General features: G+C 44.0%; 1 protein-coding gene across 2 annotated transcripts in view; it reads left to right on the forward strand.

Annotated features, from left to right (window-relative positions):
• The first annotated feature begins 3,548 nt into the window (after positions 1–3,548).
• The window catches only part of LOC109878803 (solute carrier family 12 member 4), a 91,080-nt gene continuing 78,811 nt past the window's right edge, over positions 3,549–15,817 (forward strand). The window contains exon 1 of one of the 2 annotated variants that reach the window (XM_031814905.1): positions 3,549–4,042. In XM_031814905.1, coding sequence (XP_031670765.1) covers positions 3,904–4,042 — 139 coding nt within the window. In that variant the 5' untranslated portion in view covers positions 3,549–3,903. The remainder of the gene's footprint in view (positions 4,043–15,817) is intronic. The other variant, XM_031814892.1, reaches the window with a different exon arrangement.

Consider the following 15,817-nt stretch of genomic DNA (forward strand, 5'->3'; position numbering starts at 1 on the left):
CACTAGGTCGATACAAGAGATTGTGCAGTGGAGAACTATGTCCAGCAGCTCCTTTAGTTAAGTCACTTCCTGCTGTGAATAAGCTGACCCCTGTTTACAGGAGCTGTTTCCCCATGACTGGGTCACTGTGAGTGGGAGAGCTGAGTGCGTCTGTCCCTAGTAAACCTAGTGTTCATTGACGCTGCACTTACCGCACACCAGGGGTGTCAAAGTCATTTCATTGTGTCTGCTGGTTTTGTTTTTTCCTTTCAATTAAGTCCTAGACAACCAGGTGAGGGGAGTTCCTTACTAATTAGTGACCTCATCAATCAAGTACAGGGAAAGAGCGAAAAACCTGCAGACACTCGGCCCGCCGTGGAATGAGTTTGAAATGTGCCGTACACAGTGAGCAGTGGGCTGAAGCTGGGGTTGTGCCTAGGAGCTGGGGCTGGAGCAGCGGCTGGGACTGGGGCTGGAGCAGTGGTTGGGGCTGGAGCAGCGGCTGGGACTGGGGCTGGAGCAGTGGTTGGGGCTGGAGCAGCGGCTGGGACTGGGGCTGGAGCAGTGGTTGGGGCTGGAGCAGCGGCTGGGACTGGGGCTGGAGCAGTGGTTGGGGCTGGAGCAGCGGCTGGGACTGGGGCTGGAGCAGTGGTTGGGGCTGGAGCAGCGGCTGGAGCAGTGGCTGGGACTGTGGCTGGGGCAGTGGTTGGGGCTGGAGCAGGGGCTGGGACTGTGGCTGGGGCAGTGGTTGCCGGCTGGAGCAGCGGCTGGGACTGGGGCTGGAGCAGTGGTTGGGGCTGGAGCAGGGGCTGGGACTGTGGCTGGGGCTGGAGCAGCGGCTGGGACTGGGGCTGGAGCAGTGGCTGGGACTGTGGCTGGGGCAGTGGTTGGGGCTGGAGCAGGGGCTGGGACTGTGGCTTGGGTTAGGGCTTGGCAGGCTGAGCCTGGGCAGTCCCGGCCAAAGCTTATATGGCCTTTCACTGGCATCCCGGTGGCAATTACACTCCAGGACAGGCATGGTATGTGCAACGTAGGCGAGTAGTTAGGAAAAACCTCTCCTCTACTACGTCAAAGGCTTCTGTCAGTGAAGACGAGAGAGAGAGAGTCTGTGTGAAGAACTGGGAAATGTTTGATGGGGAGCTGGGGAGACACAGAGGTGACAATTAGTTTAGAGGGCTGGGTAATACTACTGAATGAATGAACTGTGAGTAACTAACTTGTTACCACGCTGTTACCATGTAATCACTTTATTCCGGGATGTAAAGTAAAGTGTTACCGAATGTTCTACATTGGGAGTCATTTTTTGTCAAAGTATATTTTGCAGACCTGGTATCTGGTATTTAAAATATGTTCAAATACACAGCCCAAACAAGTACTTTTCTATGAGTATTTTAATAGTTACTTGTAAAAACCAAATAGTCTGCCAAATTGTATTTGACAGGATTTTCAAATACTTATTTCAAATACTATTATCAAATACCTACATGGGAGTGTATTTGAATCAGTGTATTTGAGTATTTCAAAAACATTCCAAGTGTCTTTCCAAATACATAAACATTTTCAACTAATTGTCTTTTCAAATCAAATATATCTGAATACTTACTTCGAATGTATGTGAAAGTAATTGAGATATTTGAAATAGTATTTGGACCCAGGTCTGATATTTGGACCCAAAAAGGTCTATAGAAACAGATTCTGTATTACTGAATTGAACTTAAAGACACAATGTACTGTATATTGAACTGTTCTGCTTATTATTATTACTGTTACAAGGCAGGCCTAAGTACAATATGTGACATTGCCAGCATTGCCTGGATTACACAAGAAAGTCAGACTGTTTAATTTCCTAACACAGTCATTGAACTGTGAACCATAAACTGAAAACAGTCAGTTTGGCTGTTGTGCAATAAGATAGAAGAGGGTAAATATGTAAACCCATGACACCCACTAGATAATATAGCAGTTGTTTTTATTCAAAGTGACTTACAGTATTGAGTGAGCACAAACATATCCGTACGGGTGAGTCTTGAGTGACCCCAACGAGAATTGAACCCATAACCCTGGTATTGCAACTTGTAAGTGCCATGCTCTACCAACTGTGACACCGTTTTCTACAGAGGCCCCAGAAGTCCAAAGAGAGCAGAAGAGTAGAGCTCAAATGACTTAAAATAGGATGTTTAATGGGCCTCTGTAATTACAGGCTGCTGTAGGCCCTGTGATCTGTCTTCCTGGGGACTTCTGGTTCTCAGTGAAAGAGGGAAGGAAAGAGATGACGTTATTTAAGGTTAGTTCCCCTGATATCTTAAATAGATGCCATGAAACTCACAACTAAAATGGCCTGTTCTGGATTATGGGTAAAAATGTATGAGTAGGCTATTTATATTTACAGGAGGCCAACATTCTCTTACCTATAATTTACATTGTTACTTTAATGTCACAGTACCCTACATTTCACTTTAAATTTATGTCAAACAAAAAACAATGATTAGAAAGTTAAAACAAACCATACAGCTCTAGGGAGGAGTACCAAAGACATGAGAGCACATGAGGTTTTTCTTCCAGCTGCAGTCTGTTACTGATGCTTTGGGTTGGGTCGTTGTGGTAAAGACGCTGTAAAGATTCTGTTGTAAAGATTCCGTTCATGTTTATTTTACTGTATACAGTAATTGTACTGTAAAATTTTACTGTATTGTATTACAGCTATAAGGCCTAAAAGGAAAGCAGAATAATTTATATTGTAAGCCTATACAGTTTAGGAATACAGAGTATGTTGCTGTCTGTTCCTCAGGTCAAAGGCTGATATGACATCAGCATTATGTTGTTTGTAAGAATAGGAGGGGGAGAGTTGGGTAGTTCCCTGTGTCATATTTTCCTCTGCTTATGCCAAACGCAGGGTTTGTGTTACACACTTTCTCTCTCTCTCTCACTCCCTCTCTGTCTCTCTCTCCCTGTCTGTCTCTTCTCTCTTTTTATCTCTCTCTCTCTCTCTTTCTCTCTTGTCTCTCTCCGTCTCGCTCTCTCTCTCTCACTCCCTCTCTCGACTCTCTTTATCTCTCTCTCTCTTTTCTCTCTCTCTCTCGTCTCTCTCTCGCACTCTCTCTTTCTCTCTCTCTCTCTTTCTCTCTCTCTCTCTCTCTCTCTCTCTCTCTCTCTCTCTCTCTCTCTCTCTCTCTCTCTCTCTCTCTCTCTCTCTCTCTCTCTCTCTCTCAAACAAACACGTGGTTTATTTGATTATTTTCCAAACTGCCACGTCTCAGAGTTGTGTGTGTGTTTTGGTAAAGACCCACATACACAGAGGACTGTTTGTCTGTCTGTCTGTCTGACTGTGTGTGTGTGTGTGTGTGTGTGTGTGTGTGTGTGTGTGTGTGTGTGTGTGTGTGTGTGTGTGTGTGTGTGTGTGTGTGTGTGTGTGTGTGTGTGTGAGAGAGAGAGAGAGAGAGAGAGAGAGACAGTCTTCAGTGTGGAGAGAGTCAATTAACAACATATCCATGGAAAGGGTCTCCCTGCTGTGCCCCCTTTTCTCCCTCTCTCTCAGTATATGACCACTGAGTATATGACATGAGTCAGTGGTGCTGACGACAGTGGGACACTGACTGTGTCTCAGAGTCCTCTCCTCCCCTGCCAGACTGAGTTTCCCAGGCTACATGACAGGCAGCACCTCTTTTATTCACACAAGCAGCCCAGGAGGCCGGCCTGGTCGGGGCCGGGGCTGGTAGAGGGGGCAGGGCTATGGTATGGTAATGTGCTCAGAGGAAGTGAGCGCAGGGTAGTGGAATGCTGCTGAGATTAGTAGGACTGACTGACTGCCTGGGAGTTGAGCTGGCTGATCAAGGCTGGCAGGACAGCACTAACCGCTAGCTGCTGAAAGCCTATCCGGAGATACTGGGGATTATTAGCTTCAGGGCCTAACCAGCATATGAAAACATGCCCCATTTCACAGTGGTACCGGTAGAGGACAGCGCTACGTCCAACTATGACAGTCTGGAAGGAATTAACTGGGTGGACTACAGAGACACAGGACAGGGGGGACACCCTGGACATCTAGACACTGTCAGCTCTGATGGTGAGTCTCTCTCTCTCTCTCTCTCGCTCTCTTTCTCAGACAACTGTTCCTCTCAACTCTTTACAAAGTAGAACAACATAGTTGTCTTGTTAACTAAGAACTGCTTGGAAGAACAGACAGACAACTGAGATGTTTTCTATAGTGTGTTGTTATGAGTGTGACCTGAGGAGAAGTTGTGGGAATGCTTTACATTGTCCTGGGGGCTGGCTGAGACAGAACAGCTGGTTGTATGTTTACCATGGCAATCCTCCAACCTACCTGGCAGATTTCCTTTCCTGGCAGAGAGTTTTCCAGCCTATTTTTGACAGCTCAGGGAATTTTCTGTGGGGTGTTATCGTGGGATTTCAGAGATTCAGGACAGACTCAGGAAGATTACCCCATCATGAGCCCCCTCATGCCAAATATGTCTGTGGTGACAAAGGGAACATAATTGGAGGGCGAGGGTGGGGGGTGAGGAGGAGGGGGTAGAGGGGGCGGAGAGGCAGGGGGACCAGCCCTGCTTAGGCCTCAAGTGTTCCATCTGACAAAAGATGGAGCACTCTTTGTGCAAAGCGTTTATATCTTTTCACACACAGGGGTTGAGCAGGCTGTTAAACCAGTGAGAAACAGCTTTTTTTCCCCTTTTCTTTCTTTTCCCTCTTTCAGTTTCTTAATTCGCTTCTGTATAAAGTACGAGAAAGTGGATAAACCACTCCTAGGTGGAGAGGAGAAGAGTTTGTAGCCGGGGGGCAGGATTATATGAGACTGCTGATATGCAGGGCTGACATGGGAACCGATCAGGCGTGAGTCTGCTGTATGAGGGAGAGAAAGGAGAGCTTTAATAAAAGGGAGCTGCCTCGTAATGAAGCACCCACACAAAACCAAAGGCTGGCCGGCCGGGCACACAGACCTACCCCTGCATGGCCTTCCATCCATTACTGCCAGGGTAATGAATACACCACCATCACAGGCTGGCCGGCCGGGCACACAGACCTACCCCTGCCTGGCCTTCCATCCATTACTGCCAGGGTAATGAATACACCACGATCACAGGCTGGCCGGCCGGGCACACAGACCTACCCCTGCCTGGCCTTCCATCCATTACTGCCAGGGTAATGAATACACCACCATCACAGGCTGGCCGGCCGGGCACACAGACCTACCCCTGCATGGCCTTCCATCCATTACTGCCAGGGTAATGAATACACCACCATCACAGGCTGGCCGGCCGGGCACACAGACCTACCCCTGCATGGCCTTCCATCCATTACTGCCAGGGTAATGAATACACCACCATCACAGGCTGGCCAGCCGGGCACACAGACCTACCCCTGCATGGCCTTCCATCCATTACTGCCAGGGTAGTGAATACACCTCCATCACAGGCTGGCCAGCCGGGCACACAGACCTACCCCTGCATGGCCTTCCATCCATTACTGCCAGGGTAGTGAATACACCTCCATCACAGGCTGGCCAGCCGGGCACACAGACCTACCCCTGCATGGCCTTCCATCCATTACTGCCAGGGTAGTGAATACACCTCCATCACAGGGCGTGTACACAGTACTGAGTTATAGAGGAAGTGTTCTGGCCTGGAATGAATTACTATTGTTTCCAAGATAGTTACTATTGGTTGAGCAGTTTTATGGGCAGGGAGAATGCGTGGGCAGGGAGAATGCGTGGGCAGGGAGAATGCGTGGGCAGGGAGAAAGTGTGGGCAGGGAGAATGCGTGGGCAGGGAGAAAGTGTGGGCAGGGAGAATGCGTGTGTGTACGTTTGTGGTGCACATCTTTGTGACTGTGTCCCTGCATGTGGCGGGAACCTATGCCGTAGAGATATTCTCCACTAGACCACAGGACTGATATCATCATCATAATCTCAAACACCCTGGAATTATGGGACATCTTTGCCTAAAGTCTCCTCTATATTCCTGGAATGTATGGAATTCATTCATGACTTGTTTTGTTGGATTGGATTTTGGCCTGGGAACAAACTGAAATACAAAGTGAAACAAAGCAAATCTAGTGTTCACAATCTAGTGTTCACAATCTAGTGTTCACAATCTAGTGTTCACAATATAGTGTTTACAATCTAGTGCTCACAATCTAGTGTTCATAATCTAGTGTTCACAATCTAGTGTTCACAATCTAGTGTTCACAATCTAGTGTTCATAATCTAGTGCTCACAATCTAGTGTTCATAATCTAGTGTTCACAATCTAGTGTTCACAATCTAGTGTTCACAATCTAGTGTTCACAATCTAGTGTTTACAATCTAGTGTTTACAATCTAGTGTTCACAATCTAGTGTTCACAATCTAGTGTTCACAATCTAGTGTTCACAATCTAGTGTTTACAATCTAGTGCTCACAATCTAGTGTTCATAATCTAGTGTTCACAATCTAGTGTTTACAATCTAGTGTTCACAATCTAGTGCTCACAATCTAGTGTTTACAATCTAGTGTTCACAATCTAGTGTTTACAATCTAGTGTTTACAATCTAGTGTTCACAATCTAGTGCTCACAATCTAGTGTTCATAATCTTGTGCTCACAATCTAGTGTTCACAATCTAGTGTTCACAATCTAGTGTTCACAATCTAGTGTTTACAATCTAGTGTTCACAATCTAGTGCTCACAATCTAGTGTTTACAATCTAGTGTTCACAATCTAGTGTTTACAATCTAGTGTTCACAATCTAGTGTTTACAATCTAGTGCTCACAATCTAGTGTCCACAATCTAGTGTTCACAATCTAGTGTTTACAATCTAGTGTTCACAATCTAGTGCTCACAATCTAGTGTTCACAATCTAGTGTTCACAATCTAGTGTTCACAATCTAGTGTTTACAATCTAGTGCTCACAGGCAACCTCAATTTAACCCAGTTTGCAAAAACACAGCTGTTATGTGTTATCACTGGCAGTTCATGTTTTGTCCATAAGAGGGGCTCCTGAATGAATAAAACAGCTGATGGCATGAAATGACCTGGAATGGTTCTCCAAGCCTGTTGAGCTCTTTCTTTCTGCACATGCCTGTCTTGAGATGACTGTGAACTATCACCTTCTTCTTCCTCTTAATCTCTCTCTCTCTGTCTTTCTCTCTCAGGCAGTGGGGTTTCCAGAGAGAGAGAGAGAGAGCTATGTCACCATTTCCCACTGACAGGAAGAATAACATCTAGGAAGTGAGATGGAAACAGATAACTAGGAACTAGTAAAAATTTATATTATTATCTTGGGTGGAGTGTTGCGTATGTGTTTGTAGGAAAAGGAGGAGTTGTTGGTGAGGTGAAGTGAGGGAGGAGATTGTTGAAGTAAAGGAGGCTATCATAGATGGTGTGATGGAGGGAAGAGGTGTGTGGGTCTGGTATGGTTGGGTAGAGAGGGTGGAGGAGAGGAGGGAGACAGCCACAGTCACAGTGCTAACTCTGTTCCAGGCTGATCGCCCTGCTCTCTCCAGAGCTGGTCTGGACTGGACTACACACTGTGGCCATTGTACCAGAGAGGCCTTCCACTAGAGTGGTAGCTAGCTAGGAGTCAGTCAGTTCTAGTCAGTCAGCCAGTCAGTTTATCCACTGTACAATATCTGGCAAGGCTGCATTTGCGCATGACCGAATTAGTTGTGAGAATTTGTGTGTGTGAAATAGTGTGTTTGAGTGAATGTGTGTGAGAGAGTGTGTCTGAGTGAATGTCTGCATCAGCATTATCATCATGTCCTACAGTATTGTTGTCTTGCTGTAATCTAATCCACTATTGAAGGAATCTTTAGTTTTGTCTTCTATACAGAAAACAGTTAGCCTCATACTGAACTGTACAGTACAGAACAGAACAGTAGATTACGTGAGGGGAGTATCATTGTTTTCCTTCCTGGGTCTTCCCAGCCTGTCTTCAGGAGAACAGTGTCCATTCCTGTCATTCTGTCCCACATGCTTCATAGATAGTCTTAACCTCATAGAGATAAACACCCACTCTGCAGACAGCTGATTCTGTGTGTGTGGACTGAGTGATGACCGATGGACTCTGGACAGCTGGACTGCTAATTTGAACCCTGAGACCAGTGACAGATAATGAGTCAGTCAGAAGAATTTATCATGAAGGGAAGCTGAAGTGTAAAGGATGGCTTGCAGACCGGTGTCAGTTACTGATTTGTAGTAGAATAAGGATGGCTAGTTGGCTGTGTTGATGAGGGGACTTTCCACTATACATTTCTTCTATACATTCATGTTACATGACAATGTTTTCTCACAACCGTTTCTTTCTGTAAATCTGTAGGCAATGTTTTACTTCCCATCACATCAATGCTTCCTTTGATAGAAGTGGTGACTAAGCTCCTGTATTTAGAACTGTTAAACATATGATTTTAGACTGAGAAAAAGACATCCAAATAATGCCCTATAGAGTGTTCATGGGTGTACTCTGCTCTGCTGTCCCAAGTGGCTTACACATTACCCTGTGTTCCCCATAGGGCTCTGGTCAAAAGGAGTGTACTATTATAGGGATAGGGTACCATTTTAGGACACAACCCCACTAGCTACAGCTACAGTTGTCTCCCTGAGTGGCTATAGCATAGAACTGCTGGTAGGGTAGCGTTAGCTGTATTATTCTACTAGAGCCCCTGGGGTTAGAGCTATGAGAGACATGTAACAACAAACTGGGCTATTTTAAAGTGGGAGTTGGCAGTCCTTTATGTAGGGAATGATTGTGTGTTTTCCACAGCCTCTAGCTTGCCCGGTAACAATGAATCCCCTCTCTCCTGATTGGGCTGCTACAATGTATTAGCTTCTGTTGAAAGACAAACAGTCCTCAAAGATTTTGTCCCAAATGGCACCTTATCCCCTATTGAATGAACCCTTTGGGCCCTGATCAAAAGTAGTGCATTTTACAGGGAATAGGATGCAATTTTGGGACTAACCCTAAATCTTCAGGAGAGTGTCACTGTATTGTATAATAGCTTGACTTGAGGAATTAACATCATGCACAAAAACAACACCTACCTAACACAACTCTCTGAAGAAAGTCATGACCTGATGTGCAATTATGTTGTATCTATTTGTCACTTTGCCTTGTTATACCTGTATCCAAAGAATGTTCACCTGTTGCTGTTTCTGTCTGCCCTGTTTATGGATCCACCTTTTGTGCCAATTTTGTGTCAATTTGATTTTCCAATTGGTGGCCCCCCTCCTCTGTACAGATGTAGGATCTTAATTTGATCTCTCTTTTGTTGCTGATAATTTTCCTGCACAGCAAACCTATAGTGTATTTGAGTTTTAAAAAGGCCTCTAAAGTTTGTAATTTCCACTTTGAAATTTGCCCTAAAGAAAAACGTATAAACCCCTACAAGAATGTTCATGAATTATAATCCACATAATAATTCACATTTCCTGTTGCTGCAGGATTCTTTTTCTGCTGTAGCTGGTGAAGATCCTACAACTGTACTGTACATCTGCTCCTCTGCCCCTCACTGTTGTGCTGTAATCACCCTCTACTAACCATAACCATAACCTACTGTAATCATAACTACCCTCCTTCTACTCCGCTCTCCATCGTTAGCGCACATCAAAGCTAGCACACAGCGCCTCAGCACAGCGGGCTAGCATTCCTCTGCTCTACTGGGCAGCTGCTGTTGTTCATGAAAAACACCACTATAGTTAATGATGGCCTATTGTTGTCGCAGAAAACACAGGTTTTTTTCCAGGAAAAAAGGGATGAGGGTAGATAATAACAACAAAATGGAACAGTCCATTTAAATAACTTTCTCCTAGGTAGCTCAAGATGTTCTTAAAACCTTGAAGAAAAATGAACTGTGATAAAAAATACTTCAGTCATTTAGATTTCTGAAGAATATTACTTGTGAATTTGGATATAATTGTCTTTATTTTTTAGATAACAGTAATTGAACAATTTATATATATATCAAAAATATCCACAATCCCACTTCAGTCCTCTCAATCAGTATATCTTCCTCTCCATAGCAGATTACAAAGGGAACCCAGACGCGAGCTGCCCAGTGACACGAGCCTACCAGACGAGCTAAATGCCTTTTATGCTCGCTTCGAGGCAAAGTACACTGAAGCATGCATGAGAGCACCAGCTGTTCTGGATGACTGTGTGATAACGCTCTCGGTAGCCAATGTGAACAAAACCTTTAAACAGGTACACATTCACAAAGCCGCTGGGCCAGAGGGATTACCAGGACGTGTACTCAAAGCATGCGCGGACCAACTGTTAAGTGTCTTCACTGACATTTTCAACCTCTCCCTGACTGAGTCTGTAATACCACCATGTTTCAAGCAGACCACCATAGTCCCTGTACCCAAGGAAGTGAAGATAACCTGCCTAAATTATTACCGCCCCGTGGCACTCACGTCAGTAGCCATGAAGTGCTTTGAAAGACTGGTCATGGCTCACATCAACAGCATCCTCCCGGACACCCTAGACCCACTCCAATTTGCTTACCGCCCCAACAGATCCACAGTTGACGCAATCTCAATCGTACTCCACACTGCCCTTTCTCACAAAAGGAACACCTACTGTATGTGAGAATGCTGTTCATTGACTACAGCTCAGCTTTCAACACCATAGTTCCCACGAAGCTCATCACTAAGCTAAGGACTCTGGGGAAACACCTCCCTCTGCAACTGGATCCTGGACTTCCTGACAGGCCGCCCCCAGGTGGTAAGAGTAGGCAACAACACGTCTGCCACGCTGATCCTTAACACTGGGGCCCCTCGGGGGTGTCTACTTAGTCCACTCCTGTATTCCCTGTTCACCCACGACTGCGTGGCCAAACACGATTCCAACACCATCATTAAATTAGCTGACAACACAACAGTGGTAGGCCTGATCACCGACAATGATGAGACGGCCTATAGGGAGGAGGTCAGAAAACTGGCAGTGTGGTCCCAGGACCACAACCTCAACCGCAATGTGAGCAAGACAAAGGAGTTGATCGTGGACTACAGGAAAAGACGGGCCGAACAGGCCCCCATTACATTGACGGAGCTGTAGTGGAGCGAGTCGAGAGTTTCAAGTTCCTTGGTGTCCACATCACCAACAAACTATCATGGTCCAAACATACCAAGACAGTCATGAAGAGGGCACGACAAAACCTTTTCCCTCTCAGGAGACGAGAGATTTGGCATGGGTCCCCAGCTCCTCAAAGGGTTCTAAAGCTTTGCATCACCGCCTGCTATGGCAACTGCTCAGCATCTGACTGTAAGGCGCAACAGAGGGTAGTGCGAACAATCCAGTACATCACTGGGACCAAGCTCCCTGCCATCCAGGACCTATACAATAGGCGGCTTCAGAGGAAAGCCCATAATATGATCATGCGATTAATACAATCGCCACCGGACAATTTACATTGACCCCCCCACCCCCCCTCGCCTTTTGTACACTGATGCTACTCACTGTTTATTATCTATGCATAGTCACTTCACCCCCACCTACATGTGCAAATTACCTCAACTAACCTGTACCCCTGCACACTGACTCTGTATATAACCTCATTGTTATTCTTATTGTGTTACTTTTTATTTTAGTCTACTTGGTAAATATTTATTTTAACCAAGTATTTATTTTAACCAACTGCACTGTTGGTTTAAGGGTTTGTCAATTAGCATTTCATGATAAAGTCTACACTTGTTGTAGTCGGCGCATGTGACAAATAAAGTTTGTTTTGATGTGATTTGAGTGAAAGAGTGGACAATAGCATACTTGAAAGACCTACAGAGACTGGATGGCAGTGCTTTGAAATTTATAACCAACCCACTGATAAGCATGTGCAACTTTTAGTTTTAAATTGAATCTCAACTTAATTTCCCCATTAGTGGTATGTAACGGCTTTCCTCCTGGGAAGGAGAGGCGGACCAAAATGCAGCGTGGTTATAGTTCATGTTTTTTAATAGGTAAACTCAACATGAACATAATACAAAACAATAAATGTGGCAAAACCGAAACAGCCCTATCTGGTGCAACAAACACAAAGACAGGAAACAATGACCCACAAAACCCAACACAAAACAGGCTACCTAAATATGGTTCCCAATCAGAGACAATGACTAACACCTGCCTCTGATTGAGAACCATATCAGGCCCAAACACAGAAACAGACAAACTAGACATCCAACATAGAATGCCCACTCAGATCACACCCTGACCAAACAAAACATAGAAACATACAAAGCAAACTATGGTCAGGGTGTGACATGGTAAGGAAACAGTTAGTCTGATTAAGTTCATCTGATAAACAACATATCAAACAGAACTGGATCCACAAATACTTCTTCCTCTTCTTTTCCCCAGTGTCATTAAACACAATTTAACATCTTATCAGTCAGTCATTGTTGTTTGTATGAATATTAACACTGTCCAGACAGTGACTAAGTAGACACATTTCTAACTATGAAATATGAAGTATATATTCACAATGACTTAGTTGAGCACTTCACCATCCTTTATAAATGTGTAAGGACAAGTCAAATCAAAGTTTATTGGTCACAATACAGCTGGTGTAGACTTTACAGTAAAATGCTTACTTATGAGGCCATGCCCAACAATGCAGAGTTAAAAAGTAAGACAAATGTTTTCTATATAGAAAAGGAAATAGTAACACAATAAAAACAATAACGAGGCTTTATACAAGCAGATCATGGATCAGTTCAAATGAGCTAGACAAACTAACACCAAGTTATTATACCATACACAGTATTACAGTATCAAATCAATTGTAACTTAACTGCCTAAGGCTCTGGTATAGTTGTGTACCCACCTTAGTGTTGCTTGGTACAAGAGCAGGCTAGCAGCATCTCTGTTGTGGACCCTTGTGTCCGTTGAGAGTCTAACCAGTGTTGACAGCTACTGGAGCTAACTGACTAGTGTTCTTACACACACCCAAATGCTCACTCACATACACACACTCACATTTAGGCGTTCTATCTCGCTTGCGTTTGAATCTGTGCTTGCATGTATGCGCACACAGTCTTGTTTTTGTGAATTTTCAGGGACTATTTTATTCCCATTCAAAATCCTACTAACTCTTACCCTTAACCTAACCCTAACCCTAACCTTAAACCCGAAGCCTAACCTTAACCCCAAACCCTAAACCTAACCCTTAAGCCTAAAATAGCATTTGAACAATATTTTTTTTAATCTTGTTTTCCTACCTTGTCAGTACATTCTGGTGACTTGTCAGGACATTGTGATCCTGCCAACACTTTCTCTCACACACACACACATTGCCTTTGAACAGCACTAATCAAAATAGCATCTCTGCCAGCTAACCACACGAGGTAGAGCCATAGAGAGGTCTAAGCTGCATGACTTCTATGCTGCTTAATAAAGTCTTAAATGTTCATTTAAGGAGAAGTTTAGCAAAGAGGCTTTCATACCGAATGAGCTAATAGGGTGACAAAGTGTTTTTCATGGATAAGCAGCTTTGGTGATTGCTGACATGTTGAAGTTTTCTTGCTTTCTTTTGCATTATTGGTTATATAAATGGTTATCCACTGAAAAGTCACAACTCCAGAGTCTAGAGCCCAGATTCACAAAACCTTGTTAAGAAGAAATGTATTCTTAAGTGCAATTCTTTCCTTAAGTTATACTTAATGTGTATTCCTAAATAAAGTTTTGGGAAATGTTCTCCTATGTTTCTTCCAAAGAAAAAAGTTGCGAAGAAATTTGATTCTTGAAAATAATGTTCTTGGATTTCTTCTTGGAAACATTTTAAATTCCAAGATACCTCAACTCAAGCATTAGGGGGCGCTATTACATTTTTTGGGATGAAAAACGTTACCGTTTTAAACAAGATATTTTGTCATGAAAAGATGCTCGAATATGCATATAATTGACAGCTTTGGATAGAAAACACTCTGACGTTTCCAAAACTGCAAAGATATTGCAAAGATATTGTCTGTGAGTGCAACAGAACTGATGTTACAAAATCCAACCAGGAAGTGCCGCATTTTTTAAAACGTCCTCATGCCAATGATTCCTTATATGGCTGTGAATGAGCTACGAATGAGCTTACATTTTCCACGTATTCCCCAAGGTGTCTACAGTATTGTGACGTCTTTTTACGCATTTCCATTGAAGAATAGCCGTAAGGGACCATATATAGCAAGTGGTCACATGGTGTCTCCCGCAGTTCCGTGTCATTCAGACTCTAGTCTAGGGTATAGTTCTGTGTCAGTCAGACTAGTCTAGGGTATAGTTCTGTGTCAGTCAGAGTATTCTAGGGTATAGTTCTGTGTCAGTCAGACTAGTCTAGGATGTAGTTCTGTGTCAGTCAGACTAGTCTAGGGTATAGTTCTGTGTCAGTCAGACTCTAGTCTAGGGTATAGTTCTGTGTCAGTCAGACTCTAGTCTAGGCTATAGTTCTGTGTCAGTCAGACTAGTCTAGGATGTAGTTCTGTGTCAGTCAGACTCTAGTCTAGGGTATAGTTCTGTGTCAGTCAGACTAGTCTAGGGTATAGTTATGTGTCAGTCAGACTCTAGTCTAGGGTATAGTTCTGTGTCAGTCAGACTCTAGTCTAGGGTATAATTATGTGTATGTCAGACTTGTCTAGGGTATAGTTCTGTGTCAGTCAGACTCTAGTCTAGGGTATAGTTCTGTGTCAGTCCGGCTCTAGTCTAGGGTATAGTTCTGTGTCAGTCAGACTAGTCTAGGGTATAGTTCTGTGTCAGTCAGACTCTAGTCTAGGGTGTAGTTCTGTGTCAGTCAGACTCTAGTCTAGGGTATAATTCTGTGTCAGTCAGACTAGTCTAGGGTGTAGTTCTGTGTCAGTCAGACTCTAGTCTAGGGTGTAGTTCTGTGTCAGTCAGACTCTAGTCTAGGCTATAGTTTTGTGTCAGTGAGTCTCTAGTCTATAGTATAGTTCTGTGTCAGTCAGACTGTAGTCTAGGGTATAATTCTGTGTCAGTCAGACTTGTCTAGTGTATAGTTCTGTGTCAGTCAGACTCTAGTCTAGGGTATAATTCTGTGTATGTCAGACTTGTCTAGGGTATAGTTCTGTGTCAGTGAGACTCTAGTCTAGGGTATAGTTTTTGTCAGTGAGTCTCTAGTCTATGGTATCGTTCTGTGTCAGTCAGACTCTACTCTAGGGTATAGTTCTGTGTCAGTCAGACTAGTCTAGGATGTAGTTCTGTGTCAGTCAGACTAGTCTAGGGTATAGTTCTGTGTCAGTCAGACTCTAGTCTAGGGTATAATTCTGTGTCAGTCAGACTAGTCTAGGGTGTAGTTCTGTGTCGTCAGACTAGTCTAGGGTTTAGTTCTGTGTCAGTCAGACTAGTCTAGGGTATAGTTCTGTGTCAGTCAGACTCTAGTCTAGGGTATAATTCTGTGTATGTCAGACTTGTTTAGGGTATAGTTCTGTGTCAGTCAGACTCTAGTCTAGGATGTAGTTCTGTGTATGTCAGACTAGTCTAGGGTATAGTTCTGTGTCAGTCAGACTCATGTCTAGGGTATAGTTCTGTGTCAGTCAGACTCTAGTCTAGGGTATAATTCTGTGTATGTCAGACTTGTCTAGGGTATAGTTCTGTGTCAGTCAGACTCTAGTCTAGGGTATAGTTCTGTGTCAGTCAGACTAGTCTAGGATGTAGTTCTGTGTCAGTCAGACTAGTCTAGGGTATAGTTCTGTGTCAGTCAGACTCATGTCTAGGGTATAGTTCTGTGTCAGTCAGACTCTAGTCTAGGGTATAATTCTGTGTATGTCAGACTTGTCTAGGGTATAGTTCTGTGTCAGTCAGACTCTAGTCTAGGGTATAGTTCTGTGTCAGTCCGGCTCTAGTCTAGGGTATAGTTCTGTG

Source organism: Oncorhynchus kisutch, linkage group LG3, assembly GCF_002021735.2.
Source record: "Oncorhynchus kisutch isolate 150728-3 linkage group LG3, Okis_V2, whole genome shotgun sequence".
In the NCBI taxonomy this organism is placed as follows: domain Eukaryota; kingdom Metazoa; phylum Chordata; class Actinopteri; order Salmoniformes; family Salmonidae; genus Oncorhynchus; species Oncorhynchus kisutch.